The sequence below is a fragment of the Arvicanthis niloticus genome, chromosome 6 (assembly GCF_011762505.2).
Source record: "Arvicanthis niloticus isolate mArvNil1 chromosome 6, mArvNil1.pat.X, whole genome shotgun sequence".
Lineage (NCBI taxonomy): Eukaryota > Metazoa > Chordata > Mammalia > Rodentia > Muridae > Arvicanthis > Arvicanthis niloticus.
Window position 1 is genome coordinate 15,638,232 of NC_047663.1, and position 18,831 is coordinate 15,657,062.

Below are 18,831 nucleotides of genomic sequence, written 5' to 3' on the forward strand. Positions count from 1 at the left end.
CAGCATTAGGGATGTTCTGGTTCAAACGAAAGACTAAGATGTTTTATAGAACGGCACACACAAGTTGAGGTGACCATTTCCCTTGGGGACTGAACGACAGCGCCATCCAGGACAACATTTTGGTAGGGTTTTTGGTTTTTGTTAGCTGGGAAAAACATGACTTGGTGCTAATTCCATAGTAACAGGATGGTGGTAAAAGCTGAAGAAGTGAATGTGAGGCCGGTGGCGTTGGCAAACGGAAAATCCCCAAGGTAGTAAACAACCACAGACGCTGGCGTCAGCCGCTAAGACAGGGATACGCCCATGGCGGCTGCGGCTCCGCAGCGGATGACGCTCTTCCGGGGCGTGGTCTGCGGCACGTTCATTTACGCCGCGCCTGCGCCCTAGGCTCTGGTGCTGGTCGAGTTTGAGAGAGGGTTTCCCACGTGAGGCATTGGTGTTCCCGACTCCGGAAGCGATGCTCTCGGGTGGCGCGAGCAGGGCCTGCGGCAGGGCCTGCAGGTGCTGGCTGTCAGGGTATGCGCGTCCGGCAGATGGGACGCAGCAGCCTGCCGCCCCGGAGCATACAGTGTCCCGCGAGGCGCTGCTAGACCTCTGTCGGAGGAGGCACTTTTTCAGCGGGACGCCACAGCAGCTCAGCACGGCTGCTCTCCTGAGCGGATGCCACTCGGGCTTTGGACCTTTGGGTGTAGAGTTACGAAAGAACCTAGCCTCACAATGGTGGTCCTCTATGGTGGTGTTCAGGGAGCAGGTCTTCGCGGTGGACTCCCTCCACCACGAACCGAGCTCTTTGCAGCCCGAAGACAGTGCCTTCAGGTTAGTTTCTCCAGAATGTATACGCGAAATCTTGCAAGACAAAGAGCTGAGTAAGGAACAGCTAGTGGCCTTTCTTGAGAACTTATTAAAAACTTCTGGGAAACTACGGGAGACTCTTCTTCACGGTATGGCTCTTCGCGTTTCGTGCTTCTGAACAGATTTGGGGTGGAAAGGCAGTCTTGCACGAGTTTGGAGACAGCAACGGCCCTAGGCTTCCAGGCAAAGAAGTGACCAGGTTCCTTTTTTTTTTTTTTATATAATATCAAAGTGATCCACCTTCAGGCAAAGGTCTGTGGCATTATTCCTGAGGAAATGGGTAAAGCATTCAGATTGACCAGCAAACCTAAAACTACAGAGGTAGGACCTTATTCCAGTCACATGCTTGAACTTTCATTAATACTAAGGCATTTTCAAAGACTTCTCTACTCCAGTTTTATATACAATTATCAACTAAGGTTTTTTTTGTTTTGTTTTGGCTAGGTAATTTTTTTTAGCTTGTCACCTAGAAGATGAGGTACACATCTTTTTAAGTCAAATATAACATAATACAGAAATTCTGAAAATAAATAAAAATGAACAAAAATCTTACTGACTTGTTTTCCAAGACAGGGTTTCATTGTATAGCACTGGCTATCCTGGAACTCACTTTGTAGACAAGGCTGGCCTCAAACTCTTAGAGATCTGCCTGCCTCCACCTTCTGAGTGCTGGGATTCAAGCACCAGGCCCAGCTGTTCTGACATTCTTTACGGAACTTGGTGTTAATAGCAGCTCATCTCTGGAACATGCTGCTGCCATTTAGTAGTACGGGGTAGCTTACAACACCCTACAAATCCAAAGTTGTGAAAACTACTATATACTGTAACCTTTAAATATTTCCTTAATGAAATAAAGGATGCGATTAGATTGTATTATATTTTATTCCGAATTCTAGGTATTAATTGCATTAAACAGTCTTCTCACTTACCATGTCCCCGAACATCAGCCGTTTTTTTTACCTCCCAATCTTTTAGATGAAATCTCCTCCTTCAGAGTTGCAGACTGAAAATGAGATTTTGAGTTCAGTGTGAGTAAGGTAGAAGTTAATTCTCTCCTACCATGTGGATCCTGGGGATTAGAACTCAGGTCTTCTGGCTTAGCAGCAGCTGCTTCTACCAACTGAGCCATCTCTTCAGGTTTAAGGAAGTATTTTTGATTGAGAGATTGAAAATGCGTAGTCAAAAATCAAGTCCATGAACCTTACTTATGAGCCAGAAAAATAAAATCTGGCTTTGGGTGATGATTAAAACAAAAAAATACAGGGGCTGGAGAGATGGCTCAGCAGTTAAGAGCACTGACTGCTCTTCTAAAGGTCCCGAGTTCAATTCTGAGCAACCACGTGGTGGCTCACAACCATCTGTAATGGGTTCTGATGCCGTCTTCTGGTGTGTCTGAAGGCAGCTATAGTACTCATATACATAAAATAAATAAATCTTAAAAAAAAAATGCACCAGGCATATGTTAAAAGATAGTCCATGTTAAATTTATACTTAAGAATGGTTACAGAGATTATTTTTAGGAAACATGTTAAGTGTTTAGAGTTGAATGAGAAAAAAAAAAACACGGCAAATGTTAATTGACAATTCTAGGTGAGGAGAGCATCTAGATACCCTTGGGTGGTTTGGGAATGGGGTTTTCTTGGTTTTGTTATTTGAGACAGGGTCTTCTGCCTCAGAAATTGACCTCAAACCCACAGTGTAACAGAGGATGACCTTGGACTCCTGATCCTCCTGTCTCTACCTTGAAAGTGCTGGGATTAGAGGTGTATTGCCTCACACCTGGCTTTTTTTTTCTTCTGAAGATGGCAGACTATTCTTTTGTTTCTGCTTTTGAGACAGGTTTCTTTATCTCAAAATGGCCTTGAAATCAATATGTAGCCCAGACTTGCTTCAAAGTGTCAGAGTTCTCTTGCCTCAGCCCCTGAGTACCAGGATGCCAAGTGCTGGGTGTTAGCATTCTGTGTAAGCTCAGAGTTCACTGGCAGTTTACCTGTGTGAAATCGATTTATAGGATGATTGGTTTGTTTCTTGGCAGGTGCCTTGGAGCACTATGTTAGTTGCCTGGATCTGGTAAACAGAAAGCTACCTTACGGTCTTGCTCAGATTGGAGTGTGTTTCCATCCTGTTTCAGACACTAAGCAGATAACCAGCAGCGTTAGAAGGTACAAAATGTAACAGATAACCTGGTTTGGTATGTATTATTTCCACTTTGCAATACATTATATAATCTTCATTAACTTTCCGATTTTTTTTTTTTTTTTTTTTTTAAATAAAGAGTTGGTGAAAAGACCGAAGCTTCGTTGGTATGGTTTACTCCCACAAGGACTTCGAGCCAGTGGCTTGATTTCTGGTTGCGTCATCGGCTTCTGTGGTGGAGAAAGGTACTCCAGTAATAATTTCAGTAGTTAATAATTGAACTTATTGGACTTATTTTGGTTTTAGTTTTTGAAGCAGAGCCTCATGTAACCCTGGTTAGTCTCAAGCTCCACATGTAGCCCAGGATGACCTTGAACCTGCTGCCTGTCTGAGATACCAGATTATGAAGAGAGCTATCACCCCCAGTTTGGGGATTCCCTCACCTAAGCCTCCTAAGCACTGGACTACGTACAGACATATTCCACCACATCAGCCTTATAAATAGAGCCTATTTAACTATGATTTTTGTGTTTGTTTTAGTTTTAGTTTCATTTAAAAAAAATTTTTTTTTTTTTAATTAGCTGGAGATGGTTCAGTGATCTTCCAGAGGAAGAGTTTGGTTCCCAGCACCCAAGTTAGGCAGCTTACCACTGCCTGTAACTCCAGCACTAAGGGATTTGATTCCCTCTTCTGGTCTCTGAAGGCATCTGTAAACACATAACACACAGACAGGTAGATATAAATAAAATAACACACACATCCTCCAGGTTTTGTCTACGCCTGGTTGTCCTTGAACTCACTTTGTAGACCACCAGGCTTTGAGTTTAAAATAAATCATTAAAAAATTGTTACTGCCTTTTTTGCAGGGGGCAAGCCCATCATGAATGCCATGGCAAAGTGTGGAGATCAGAGGGCAACTTTAGGGAGTTAATTCTTAATTTCCACTGTGTGGGTTCTGGGGATTCAACTCAGATATTCAGGGCTTAACAGCAAGCACTCTTACTGAACCATCTCGTTGCCCTAATTTTGGCTTCTAACCCAAGAGTCTGACCTACGGCTCATGGCAATCCTCTTAGTTTAGGATGGGATTAAAGGTGTCAATCTCCAGCCCGCCAGTTCATCTGTTTACAGTTTATTGCTGTCCTGGATATAAAACAGAAAGGCTTGAGTGTGCTGGGCAAGCACTCTGCTAAGCTACACTCTCAGGATGCTAGACTTAACTTGTAAAAGCAAATAGCAGATAAAAACAGAAAGTTCTTTGAATGGTCCTTATTGTTCCAGCGAGTATCAGTGTTCTCCTGGTACAGATGGACTGAGCACTGATATCGTACCCAAGCCTTTATTTGGGACTTAACTTACTATCAGCCCGTTGCTGGATAAAAGTCTCAGGCAACCTTAATTCTCAGAGATAACTGGAATTACAAGTCAGTGAGTCCCAACATTCAGAGAGCAGAAGCAGGTAGATCTTTGGCCAGCTGAAGCTCCAGGACCCCCTTGTCAGGGGAAAGAAAAAATTAATTAATTAGTATTTCACTAAATCAACAAGACACTTTGTTTTGCAGTTTGCTATGAGTCCCTCTAACTTCAGCAGTGCCGACTGTCAGGATGAATTGGGACGCAAGGGAAGCAAGCTTTACTACAGCTTTCCCTGGGGAAAGGAGCCAATAGAAACCCTGTGGAATCTAGGAGATCAAGAACTCCTACACATGTATCCTGGAAATGTGGCTACGATACAGGTGTGTGTCACCCTGAGCTCCCATATCTTCTTTACCCAGATTCTCGGCTTTCCAAACCACTGAAGGATAATTGTGGGGTGTCCTGGGAACCCCTAACCTTGTATACATTTTTTTTAGGCAGTGCCCAACTACATAACCATGACTGCAGCCATCAAAGCCAGGAAATTAACAGTGACCCACTCCGATCATCCCTCCCACAAAGCCCAGGAGATGTAATTGCATATCTGAGTAATGGGCCTCGGGCTCCAGGATCCAGCCCAGAGTGCCTTGTTCCGTGGAGCTGTCCTGTCTCTCTTCTCCAGATGAAAAGTTTCTTTTATCTTTCCTAATCTTATGTCCCTGACACTTTCGAAGAAGCTAGTTGCTTTGCAGAGTGAGCCTTTAAGCAGTTCTTTCTGAAGTTTCCTGGTTTTTGTATGTGTGCCGTGTTTCTCTGTGGACTGCATGTAGTACTGAAGAGGCCATGGATCCCCTGGAACGGGAGTTACAGCTATAACCCACCGTGGTTACTAGAACTCTGCTCCTCTGCAAGGACAAGTTCTCTTAACCCCGAGCCATCTCTCCAGCCCTGTGCAGTGTACTTTCATTTATATCTTGGGATGAAACCCAAGTCTTAGTGAATGTAAATCCAGGAACCAGTCAAGTAGTACATGCCTTTAGTCCCAAAACACCTGAGGTTGAGATAGGAGATTTCAAGGTGAGACTGGCTTAAAAATAAGGCAGGGTTTTTGACATGACTTGGTTGGTAAAAGCACTTGCTATGGAGCTTAACAGCTGAGTTCAGTCCCTGGAGCCCACATAGTGAAACTAAAAACTAAGAACCCATGTAGATCCTGTGAGGTCAGATGCACTTGTGACCCCCACTCCATTACCACAAACACATAGTAATAGTAAAGGAACTATTTTAACAAATATTCCCTTTCCAGCCAAGCCATGGTGGCACATGCCATTGATCCTAGCTCTCAGGAGGCAGAGCCAAGTGGATCTCTTTAAGTTGGGAGGCCAGCCTGGTCCACAGAGCAAGTTCCAGGACAGCTAGAGCTACACAGAGAAACCCTGTCTTGAAAAACTCAAACAATAACAACAATAAAACAAACAAATCAAACCAACAACAAATGTTCCCTTTCCAGACAGCAGGAAGCATTGAAAAGGTTCTGAGGCCTAGGTTCACTCCAGGTGGGTCAGCTCGTCCTCTCATAATGGAGCTGCTAGGTTTGACATTTTCACAGTGCTCAGCATAGTCCTGTCATAGAGTAGGTGCTTTATAAAATGAATCTGTGATTTATTCTGATTGCATAAGTCTAAAATATATAACTTTAAGAAAAAGTTATGGGCTGGAGAGATGGCTCAGTGGTTAAAAGTACTTAGCTGCTCTTCCAGAGGTCCTCAGTTCTATTCCCAGCAACCACATGGTCGCTCACAACCATCTGTAATGGGATCTGATGCCCTCTTCTGGTGTGTCTGAAGACAGCTACAGTGGACTCATATAAATAAAAATAAATAAATAGATCTATTTTTAAAAAAGAAAAAGTTCTGCTAGCCACTCTTAGTGGCACATGCTTTTTTAATCCCGACACTTGAGAGGCAGAGACAGGTGGATCTCTTGAGTTCAAGGACAGACAGAGCTACACAGTCAGACCCTGTCTCAAAACACAAAAATATACAAGGGTCTGCTAAATGGTACTTTATTTTGTTATCTTCTGTGAAGGGTCGAGATGGACGGAAAAACGTGGTTCCTTGCATTTTATCTGTAAATGGGGACTTAGACCTGGGCACGCTGGCTTACCTCTACGATTCCTTCCAGCTCGCAGAGAACTCCTTTGCAAGGAAGAAGAATCTCCAGAGAAAGGTGCTTTTGCTATTTCACACAGACTCGGAAACTAAAGTTATGTGGGGTTTTTGTGTGTTTCGTTTTGTTTTTATTCTTATACATTAACTGTGCTTTCCTTCTTCCTCTTGTCCCTTAATTGCCTCAGGTGCTTAAACTTCACCCTTGCTTAGCCCCTATTAAGGTCGCTTTGGATGTGGGGAAAGGCCCAACGGTGGAACTACGACAGGTGGGTTGCTATGACTTCTTCCAACAGTGTATGTGCACGTGTGTGTTTGGCAGTCAGAGGACAGCTTAGGTGTTGATTCTGTCTTCCATCCCATGGGACCTCGGGTGGTCAGGCTTGGCAGTCACTGCTTTCCCCCCACTGAGCCATCTTGCCACCAGTTGCTAAGAAGATTTCAGGAAGCAGTTTGTGTAGTTGACTTTTGCAATGCCCTGCTGGGGTTTCTCAGGCTGTTCTTTCTTCTCCTGATGTGGAAATAAAACCCCTAGGGCCCAGTTCCCTCCTCCCTCCCCCACCCCCACCCCCACCCCCCCACCCCCCACCCCCCCCATCCCATGCCTTTACAACTAACATGGCTCTTTCCAACTATAGGGTTTTCATTTTCTGTTTTGTTTTCTGTACGATAATGGTGATAATTCTTCGTTGGTATAAAACTATTTCTTAGAAGAATTGCAGTCAATACTCAGTTGGCATTGCTTAATTTCTTTATTTTTAGAGCCAATATGCAGTTTGGCATATTGTTCAATGTATAAACTATAACATTGTATAGCCAGTAAAGTGTAAAGTGTTCAGTGTGTAAACTGTAACACTGTATAAGCAGTAAAGTGTAAAGTGTTCAGTGTGTAAACTGTAACACTGTATAAGTGACTTACAGTTTCACAGGCACTTTTCTTTCATATTTGAAATCTCTTGTTTCCTCCAGGTTTGTCAAGGGCTACTCAATGAGTTACTAGAAAAGGGCATTTCTGTGTGGCCTGGTTATTTGGAAACTATGCATTCCTCATTAGAACAACTCCATTCAAAGTAAGAATTACCTTTCTTCTCATTGTTTAGTTTGATTACATGTCTCATTCTACAGATAGAAACAAATCTCTTCTAAATGTAATCTCAAAAATGGGGCTGGAAAGAGGCTGATTGGTTGAGTGCTTGCCGTTCTTCCAGAGAGCCCAAGTTTGGTTCCAAGCATCTGTGTTAGGCAGCTCATAACTGCAGCTTCTCAGAGATTCAACAAGCTCTTCTGTCCTCCACAGGCGCGCACACTCGTACGCACACACACACACCATAAATCCTTAAAAATAGTAAATGATTAGTGAACAATACCTCAGCATTGGAGAGCACTGGATTTGGTTCTCAGCACCCACACGAGGTTCACAAACATCTGTAATTGTAGTTCCAGGCCTCCTGGCTTCTGTGGGTATCAGCCACACGGGTGGTATACATACATGCAGGCAAACATAAAATAGAAAGAAATCAACGTTTTTATAAAATGCTCCTAGCTTTTCCTTTTAAGAACCTTGTGCCTTGAGCTAATTGCCATAGCAAAGAGCAGTACTGTCAAGTATTTATATGTATTCCTTGGCTTATCAGTTTTCCAGGGATGAAAGTTAGGTGTATAGAGTTAGAACTGGACTAGCATAAATGGAATGTCTTTCCTGGCCAGCATCTTTTCTGATGACGAGCTGAACCCAGCTTCTAGGAAATCATCTCTCACTGAAAAATCCAACATCTGACACTTCCAAGTACTAATATTTTTGTAAATGAAAATTTCCATATGACCTGACCTATGACAGACTACAGTCAAAACAAAGATACTGTCTAAAATTACCTTTAAGCTGTATAAGGAGATGTGAAACAGGAAAAGATTTCATATTCAGACGTTGGTCCCAGCCCCAGGAAAGCTAATTATATAATTAAATATTCAAGGTGTTTTATTTCTGTTTGCTTGTTTGTTTAACTCTAAAACACTTCTGGTCCGAGCATTTCAGATAAGGTATATTCAGCCTGAGACATCTTCATTGCTTCCCCCAATCCAGTCCATCACCAAGTGCTGAGAGCCTGACTCCTGAGTCTCAACCTCGGTCGGTCTGTCTGTCTGTCTGTCTGTCTGTCTGTCAGTCTGTCAGTGTACACAGCCTCTCACATATCTTCAAGATCTCTCAGTACAGAGTCTCAAACTATAACCCAGACTGATGCTAGATCTTATTATGTCTCTCAGGCTGGCCTCAAAATCATGGAAATCCTTTTTATTTTTTTATTTTTTATTTATATGGGTATATATATATAATTTTTTTTTTTTAAAGCCCAGCTTGCTCCTCGGCTCACTTCAGCCCAAAGTTTTTTATTTATTTATTATATGTTATATACTTAAGTACAGTGTAGCTGTCTTCAGACACCCATAAGAAAGCATCAGATCTCATTATGGATGGTTATGAGCCACCATGTGGTTGCTGGAATTTGAACTCATGACCTCCGGAAGAGCACTCAGTGCTCTTAACTGCTGAGCCATCTCTCCAGCCCCATGGAAATCCTTTGCCTCATCTTCTTGAGTGCTGGGGTTATAGGTGTGAGCCTGTCTATGCCTGGCTTCTGTATAGATCTCAACTTAACACTGCTCTGTCTTCACACTATTACCCAGATTAAAGTCACTAATATTTTTTCAGGATTATTAAAATAATCTTATAGATGAATTCTATAAGATTATTCCAACTCAGCCAGTGTTGGGTCAAACTTCCAGAGTCTGACACCAGGTGGTTTGATTTAGTCATATTTAAAGGGCTGAACAGTTTTGAAAAGTTTCCTGAGGACAGTTAACTGGGTCCCTAGGGTACAACAAAGCTTAAGAAGTATTTACATTGTAACTCTTTATTTGGAGATGGGTTCTGCTGATTTAGAGACAATGCTCTAGATAAGGGTCTAGGGGAAGACTGAGGGCGTCAGGATGAGCCTGGCCCTAAGAGTATGTAGAAGTCACTTAGGCCTTGAAGTGACATCTCAAAGGGTTTTATAGAGTTAGAAGCAAGGCTCAAGATTTCGGAGGGAGTCTGGGATAAAGAAACATAATATTCTGGGGTATTCAAGTGATGCCTGGCTCTACAGACTGTAAACTGCATTCCAGATGGAAGACTGGTAAACATGTCCTTCCTTTGAAGAGATAAGCATGTCTGTTTAACCATTCTTGCTTCTCCAGTGCTTATCTGTCTGCACAAAGACCTCATCTTTGTCCTGGGCTGGCCTTGAACTCAAAACATAGCTAAGGATTACCTTGAACTTTGATCATCCTGCCTCCCCTTTCTGAGTGTTGGAATCATAGGCATATAATCCACCATGCCTAGTTTTTAAAAACTGCATGTTTGGGGCTGGAGAGAGCTCAGTAGTTCAGAACACTGGCTGCTCTACCAGAGAACACAGATTTGGTTACCAGCACTCACGCAGCTGCTCACAACTGTTCATTAACTCCAGTTTCAGGGCCGCCAATACAGGCAGGTAAAACACTCACGTGCATAAAATGAAAATAAGTACAATGTTTAAAAGTTCATGTTTAGTCCAATTTGGAAAGCACGAAGGCCAATGTTTTATTCAATGATTAACAAATTAGAAACAGTAGTAGCATATTGAGTCATCAATGGAGTATGGATTTGTTATAATCTATTGTATACCAAATCCTTATTTTAATATAGTTTATTTTAAGAGACTTTAGTCTGCAGATATTTTTCTATCATTAAAGCCAAATTCAGCCGGCAGTGGTGGCGCACACCTTTAATCCCAGCACTTGGGAGGCAGAGGCAGGTGGATTTCTGAGTTCGAGGCCAGCCTGGTCTACAGAGTGAGTTCCAGAACAGCCAGGGCTACACAGAGAAACTCTGTCTCAGAAAAAAACAAAAACAAAAACAAAAGCCAAATTCAAAACACTGAGGTCATCAAGGAATTCATCTATCCTACCCCCTCAGATGCCTTAAGTTTTAGTTTTTCTTCTGACTTTTAGCCAACAGAATAAGTTGAAACCTTCACTTTGAGTGAGTATGCTTTAGAAATAGGAGTGGGGCAGAATTTGGTCCCTTTGTAAAGGACCACCTGACCAGGGTGAAAGCGGCGTGGCCTCTGGGGTGAGGAGCTGATGTCCGTACAGGCACTCACGTGCTGTTTAACTGTTCCCTCAGGTACGATGAGATGAGTATCCTCTTCACAGTTCTTATCACTGAAACAACGTTGGAAAATGGACTGATCCAGCTGCGGAGCAGAGACACCACGATGAAGGAGATGATGCACATATCCAAACTGAGAGACTTCCTGACCAAGTACCTGGCATCAGCTAGGAATATGTAGGTCTTCCTATTCTGTAATAAATATTCTCTATTGATTTCATTAACTTATATTAATACGATTTGGGCCTTTTGTATTTATAAAGTAGACATTTTTGGTTCTTCCTTTGATTCATTTTTTTTATTATCCTTTTGATACGTTCTGTAGTGGTTTGAATATGTTTGGCCCAGGGAGTGGTACCATTTGGAGGTGTGGCCTTGGAGTAGGTGTGTCACTGTGGGCGTGGGCTTTAAGACCCTCACCCTAGCTGCCTGGAAGTCAGTCTTCCACTAGCAGCCTTCAGATGATGATGTAGAACTCTCAGCTCCGCCTGCACCATGCCTGCCTGGATGCTGCCATGTTCCTGCCTTGATGATAACGAACTGAACCTCTGAACCTGTAAGCCAGCCCCAGTTAAATGTTGTCCTTATAAGAATTGCCTTGGTCATGGCATCTGGTCACAGCAGTAAAACCCTAACTAAGACATGGTCTATTAAGATCTAGCCAGGCATAGTGGTGTGCACTTTTAATCCCAGCACTCTGTGGTTAGTGTATGTGGATCTCTTGAGTTTGAGGCTAGCTGATCTACAGAGTGAGTTCCAGGACAGCCAGGGCTACACAGAGAAACCCTATCTTTAAAAAGAAGGGAGGGAGGGAGGGAGGGAAAGAAGGGAGGGAGGGAGGAAGGAAGGAAGAGAAAAAAGCCACAAATCCTGATGGGGTGTGTGTATAAATACACAAATGCAGGTGTACATACGTTTGTGTTTGTGCGCATGTCCCAGGAAATCCCAAGGAGCCTTCTCTTTTGCTTTCTTGGTGCTAAGATTACAGCGTATGGCACAGAGCCTGGCTTTCAGTGAGTGTTGGGATCTAATTCAGTAGTTCTTGCTTGCTTGACGAGCATTTACCAGCTGTTATGCCTCCCTGGCCCAGTCTTGACTTGCGACTTTCCCACCTCTCAGTGCAGGGGTCATAGGCCTGTGAGTATCATGTACGGCCAAGCAAACAGTCTGCCCACTGAGCTACATCCTGGTCCCAGCTCCGTTCTTTTCTATTTTTTGTTCTTGTTTTGTTTTGTTTTGTTTTCAACTTCCCTTTAGTAGTAGCAGAAAGGTAACAGTGCTGATGGAGACATGCTTTGGGAAAGCATGTGTACTTTGACTTTGTATCTGACAGTACATTCATGTCCTTTTATAAACACTGTAAACTGGGGGCTACAGATGCTTTGTCACTAAATAGTATAAAAGGATCCTCTGGGAAACAGAAAGGAACTAAAAACAGGCAGTCCTGGGTAGTATTGCTCAGGTCACTTGTCAAGCAGAGATCTTCAGGAGCAGTCACAAGGAGACAGGTTTCCCTTTTTCTAGCCGCCAGAGTTCCATGCAGCCCGAGCCGCAGGCTAACTAGCCTGCCCTTTGGTGATAGGTCAGTTCCTTGCAAAGCCTGGTCCTGCCTGTTGAGACCTAGTTTACTGAAATTTATGGGCAAAATAATATATAACCTATACATGCTTTTCTCAATAATCATCCTGGGCTGGGCTTTTACCTCAGAGGTAGAGTGATCAATCAAATAGCATGCACAAGGCCCTGGGTTTGATCCGATGCGACACACTGGGCACACTCAGAAACACAGCACAATTGCTTCTCTATTCATGACATAATACCGAGTAAGTGACCTTAAACGTTTACCCTTGTATGTGAGTGCTTCAGATTTTCCCTGGCAAGTCAAGCATCTGCTACCAAAGAGTTTGACTGCTCTGTCCCACCAGTCAGTGAGAGGTGCCCTGTAGTCCCAAGATGCCCGACGCACTGCTTCCTTGTATTTCAAGCCCGCCCTTCTGAAAGCCTCCATGTACATACATACCCGTATATACCCTTCCCGCTGCTTTGAGTCTTACATGAAGTTGACTCCTGTAGCTCCCACCCCAAGGTACAGTTTATGGAGAACACCGTCAAGGGGAAAAAAGACCTCGGGAGATGTAAATTGTGTTTGCCTTTACTTACCTTGGGCAGCATTTTATTTTTTTTGTGCCCACTGATACTGTTTAGATAGCTTGCTCTATGACCTGACCTTGCTAGTCAAGAGCTGTGTGATCTTGAGCAGTTACAACCCTTTCCTTAAGAGGGAGACCAGATGCCCACCCCAGATGCCCACCCCAGCAAGGTTGAACACTTTGCCCTGTATTTGCATTTCTTTCTTTTCTTTTCCTTCACTCCTCCTTTCTTTTTCATTTCTTTCTTTCTTTGCTATTATTGCTGTTGTTTTCAAGACAGGGTTTCTGTGTAACCCTAGTTCTAGAACTCACTTTGTAGACTTTGGCTTTGATCAGAAATCCACCTGCCTCTACCTTCCAAGTGCTGGGATTAAAGGTATGTGCCACCACTGCCTGGCTAGATTATTACACTTACTGTGTGTGTGTGTGTGTGTGTGTGTGTGTGTGTGTACGTACATACACATTCCCTGGTACATGTATAGAGGTCAGAGGACAACTTGTGGGACAATTTCAACCTGGGGATCAAAATCAGGTCATTGAGTTGTCAACAAACACCTTTTATCCACTGAGCCATCTTGGTGGTCCAGGATTTTTTTTTTTTTTTTTTTAAATGCTATGTTGAAGGAGCCAGCATTCTGTTCTTACGAGCACACACACAGGCATCAGGAGCAGTCTCTATAGTTCAGTAACTCTCCTAGCGTTGTTGTTTGTAACAGCCCAAAACTGGTGGTGTTTTTTTGTTTGGTTGGTTGGTTTTGGTTTTTTGAGACAGGGTTCCTTTGTATAGCCTTGACTGTCCTGGACCTCACTCTGTAGACAAGGCTGGCCTCGAACTCAGAAATCCACCCGCCTCTGCCTCCCAAGTGCTGGGATTAAAGGCGTGCGTTTTTTTCATGGTGTGTTTTAACAGCAGGATTCTAATGAGCAGTAACATCTGTGCAAGTCACAAACTCGGATAAAAGAATAAATGCTTTGTGTTGCACATATAACTAAATCCCAGACCAGGCCAAACTAAAGATACGGGGCTAGAGACTCTAATCTATGTTTTGGGTTGTCTTATGTGCTGTTTTGGGGATCAGCGTTCTCAGTGGTCTTCTCCCACTAAGCCTTGCATTATCCTGCATGTTACCCAAAAGTGAAGGAACTCAAGGCAGTGGGCAAGCAGTTCCCCGTATGTGTCTTTCTGGGTGAGCCAATATAACTTCTTCTGACCAAGGACATGGGTATGTTGGTTGGGTTTCCCTATGGCACCAATGAGCATCATGGAGTATGCTTCCTGACTCCTCCATCCTTTGTTTGAGAGGGAATAACTATTGCCAGGTCCTGATTAAGTTTCTAGGCTGAAGGTTAGACAAGATTACAGGAGAAACGCAGAACTAAGCATTTGAGGAGGAATGTCAGGAGACAAAGACCAAATGACAATAAATCAAAACATTTCAAAGACAATAAAAACAAACCAAAATGCCTTCAAAGTTTCAAAAGCAAACATGGTGATGGAGCACGTGCTGTTCTTCCAGAGGACCAGAGTACGGTTCTCACCCCCACACTAGACTGCTCACGACCGCCTATGACTCCCGCCCCAGATCTAGGCATTCCCCAACATGTGGCATTCACTCACACACACAAACAGTAAACAAAAACACTAAGGATAGGTTTAGGAATACATAAGTGGTCAACTCATTAAAAAAGCAAAGGGATCCAGTCAGTGGTGGTGGTGCATGCTTTTAACCCCAGTGCCCAGGAGGCAGAGGCAGGCAGATCTCTGTGAGTTCAGGACCAGCCTAATCTACAGAGTGAGTTTCTGGCCAGACAGAGCTACATATTTTCAAAAAAAAAAAAAGAAAGAAAGAAAGAAAGAGAAAAAAGAAAGAAAGAAAGGAAAAAAGAAAAGAAAAAGAAAGAAAGATTCTTTTTTTGTTTTGTTTTTTGAGACAGGCTTTCTCTGTATAGCCCTGGCCTTGAACTCAGAAATCTTCCTGCCTCTGTTGCCCAAGTGCTGGGATTAAAGGCGTGTGCCACCACTGCCTGGCAGAAATAATGTATTCTCGTATGAGCAGCTGAGTTGGGGCTGTGTCTGTGAAGAGGCAACATAAGGCCCCTGGACTTGTAGCAACAACATTCTACCACAATAGGGGATAACTATTTGCTTTCTTCACTTTTTTTTTTCCCGTTTCCCTTCCATGTTTAGCTGGACTCAGTTTAGACGGTCCCACTTTGCTGGCAGCATCCAAAGCACCATGATCCGGAGCCCACAGACCATGTGCCTTCTTCATATGAGGTCTGGCCTGGTCACAGTACTGACATTGGCTTACAGCAGAGTTGTGGAGTTTTGCCCATCCCGAAGTGTCGGGAAGAAAAATCTCGAGGGGGGGGGGGGAGTCCGGCGGCGGGGTCTCGGCGTTCCAGCAGCGGGTCTGGGGTACGCTTCCCACACCACCGGCCAGGGATCCAAGATTCACACAGCCATCGGGGGTCGGGGGCCGGGGGCTGGGGGCTTCGGCGACCCGCCGAGGGTCCCACATTCACGCAGCCGGTGGGCAGGCCAGCAGCTGCATCGGCAAGGATCCAGGGTTCCAAAAGCTGGGAATCTGGCTGCGAGACCAGGCAACACATGGAGTCCAGTTTTCCAAAGCTTTATTGTTCATGGTGGGTTGAGTGGATATAGATGGTATGTGCTTCCCTGCCAAAAGCCAGGGTAGCCTAATTTTTATAGGGAGGGGGAAAAGAGGAGGGAATAACTTAATTAGCTACGCCCCTGGCCTTTTGATAATTCATTAATATTTAAATCTCTGGAGGTGGAGACTTGTTAATTACGCCCTCTACCTGTGTCCTGTGACTGAAGGTGGCAGGTTAAATGGAGTTACCTCATCCAAGGCCCAACACCGAAGGAACTGGTGCTTACTGGCTTTGGCATCCAAAGTGAGCACAGGTCCTTGTGGCTGACTTGAGAATGATGGCATCATGGTCAAGCTTCTTCTGCCTGGGAGCGCCTTTGCCTCTCCAGCCAACCATGTTGTCCTGGACCCTGGGAACGTGAAGGACTGCCCAGATTTTTGTTTTTGTTTATATATATATATATATATATATATATATATATATATATATATATATATATATATATATATATATTACATTTTTATTTTCATTTCTTTATGTGTGTGTCTGAACCCTAGTGAGTGTCTGCGTAACAGTTGTAAGAGTCCTTGGAGTCCACAAAGGAAGTTGAATCCTCTGGAACCGGGCTTTCAGGCAGCTGTCAGCCACATGATGTTGGTGTTGAGAACCTACATGTCAACGTAGGAAAATAGAGACCCCAGCACAAGTGTATGTACAAATCTTTTCCTGAGATCTGGGCTTTGACAGGGTCCTGAAGCAAAACCATTGGAGCAAGGAACACAGCCTGAGCCTAGAACTGATTTCTAAATACAGGGCTCCTTGGGAAATAACTCAGGGACAAATACTAGATGAACCTGGAGCCCACTGTTACACCAGGTAAGGACACACCCAAAGAATGACAGCTACGTGTCATAAAAAGAGAATCAAGCTTGGAAGAGACCCTGCTGTTCAATCTAGGGCAGCTTAAACATGATAATAAATCACGCTAGTAATGGATTATATCATCAGTGAGATAGAGAGATGGTCCCATATTGATAAAAGGGATAAAGGACATAGAAATGATTGAACTGACAAACAGGGTAGTTATGTCATTTCAGGAGCAGAGAGATGGCTCAGTGGGTAAAGCACTTGCCTCACAAGCCTGAGGACCTCGGAGTTCAATCCCCTAAACCTAAATAAAGCTGGAAGGAGAGAACTAAGTCTCAGGTTTCAGTTAGAGTTCCTATACACAAAGTATTAATTATACTAGGGAAACCTGTGATTAGGGAATTGCCAGTCTTAATCATGGGGCACATTAGGGACACTCAGTACAGGACGTTAAGACATAAGTGGCCTATTATCTTTGTGTCAAAGGTAAGGAAGGGCTTAGCAGGTGTCTCAGACTAAAAGATGAAATGTGTCCATGTACTAGGAAAAGGGTGCTCCTCAAATCCGTGGGGACAGAACCTGTCATTTCTGAGTCAGTCTCCCACTATGTAGACTAGGCTGGTCTGGAACCTACTATGTACATTAAGCTAGCCTACAGCTCTACCTGCCTCTGCCCCATGAGTACTAGGATTAAAGTCATGCACCACCACAACCAGCCACAGAAATACCTTGAGAGCTTGTTTGGGCTTCTAGCAGGAGAATAGTTACTCCTGTATCCTTGATGAAGACTGGACCCTCTCTACCAGGGAAAGTCATCTTTGACCAAGTATGCAACTTTGGGAAGGACATGCACGGGACAGTGATGAAGAAAGACGACTCCTGCCTACCCAGCCAGATCAACCTCATATCTGGGGACAGAAACTCACTTGCTCAGGACCCTCTAATAACCTTTTTGGAATTTTAAACTGGCTCTCCTGTAACCCAGGCTGTCCTCAAACTCACTTTGTAGCTGAGGAGAGCCTTGAACCCATGATCCTTCTGCCTCCACTTCCCACACAGGTGTGATGACCACATCCAGCCTTGAGAACGAGCCTCAATTGTCACAGCACAAGGACAGCTCTATTGTTCACCTATGGTGTTGGCTTTTCCTCATGCTTGCTCCCTGGGGCCACCTCCACTGTGTGTAATAAACTCAGAAGCCAGTATCTTGGGTTCTGCTTTTGGATCTAATCCAGGGTAAGACAGGAGGGCAGAGAGCTCTAGAGTGTGTTTTAGGGGAATGAAAATGCTCCTGTAGAAGCAAGGGCAACAGGACTCAGTAGCCATTGACCAGCAAGCAGTGAGGTCACTTGCCATGTCTTGGCTTCCCTCCCAGGTACTAAGGTTCTCCCTGGGGGTGGGGGAATGAAGCACTGGCATACTCAATGGTGACATCACTGAAGGACTGGAAGCAGGGATATTCATATTGTAACATTGCTTGGCCTCTGTTACTTGCGTTAGAAGCTTTGCAAGGAGAAAATGAGAGACTGTCGATTAAGGGTAAGCTGAGAAAGCCAAAGGCCTCTGTCAGAAGCCAGGACCCTCGCCTCTCACCCTCACCCCCTACCTCTCCCCACCTGCACAATGTCCCCTGCAGCTTCATCCCCCTGGCAACCACAAGGTCCAGTTTGACAGTTACAGATAGACTTTTAGATTTAAAGCAGTGTACTGTATCTTTTGAGAAAAGCAGTTAGACCACCATTCTTTCAGGGCACAGGCCAAGAAGATTCTGTACTTTCCCATCACCTGGATCCCTCTTACCCCTCCCTTTGTAAACTGAGGTATAAAAATGCGCTTTGTGCCCAAATACATGACTCTTGACAAGCATTTGCTTCCTTGAGTCCATTTTCTCTCTCGCCCGTTCTTCTTTCAGGTTACAGTCCTCCTCGCGCCCACGAATTACTAGGCCCGCGGGTCGGGTCAGGCCTCCTCAGCTTCATTTACAGATAGCCTCACTTCGCCAGCCAAGGGTAGGGGGGCATTGTGCTGAGAACTAAGCCTGGGACTTCATCAAAGCATAGTGTAAACACTAAAGGACAGAAAGGTACACCCAGAAAGCTGGAAGATTGCATGTTGGGATGTGCACCTCTGAGACGTGGGCATCCTTAGGTCTCTTGATCCCTCTGGTTAGACAAAGCTGACTTCCTACCCTTGCTCGGAGGTGGCATCCTCCTCCCTTTGTACCTGGAACATCTTGCAAGCATGGTGCACAAGGCAGATGATACCTTAGTATGTTTGTGTTACAATGAAAATCTGTACAATTTTAAAAGATTTTTTTCTCTTTCATGTGTTTCTGTGTGATGATGGTATGTGCACATGAGAGTTTGGGTCCCTGAAGAATCCAGAGAGAGTGGCAGATCCCCTGGAATTGAAGTTATAGGCAGTTGTGAGCTGCCTGACTTGGGTATAGGAGCCACCCAAGATCTTCTGCCAAAGCAGCAGTATGGGCTTTTAACCA

General features: G+C 44.2%; 1 protein-coding gene across 3 annotated transcripts; it reads left to right on the forward strand.

Moving 5' to 3' along the window:
* The first annotated feature begins 375 nt into the window (after positions 1–375).
* Positions 376–18,198, forward strand: Polg2 (DNA polymerase gamma 2, accessory subunit). Of its 3 annotated transcripts, XM_034507647.2 has the most exons (9): positions 376–941; positions 2,888–3,014; positions 3,128–3,233; positions 4,551–4,724; positions 6,433–6,573; positions 6,701–6,781; positions 7,482–7,582; positions 10,717–10,878; positions 16,025–18,198. In XM_034507647.2, exons 1-9 carry the CDS (start codon positions 458–460, stop codon positions 16,149–16,151), a joined length of 1,503 nt encoding a protein of 500 aa, XP_034363538.1. In that variant the 5' UTR covers positions 376–457; the 3' UTR covers positions 16,152–18,198. The 3 variants fall into 3 exon arrangements, with proteins under 3 accessions (XP_034363538.1, XP_034363541.1, XP_076791710.1); XM_034507650.2 differs by lacking the exon at positions 16,025–18,198 and having other exon boundaries at positions 10,717–10,929; XM_076935595.1 differs by lacking the exons at positions 7,482–7,582; positions 16,025–18,198 and having other exon boundaries at positions 10,717–10,929.
* Positions 18,199–18,831: the final 633 nt, after the last annotated feature.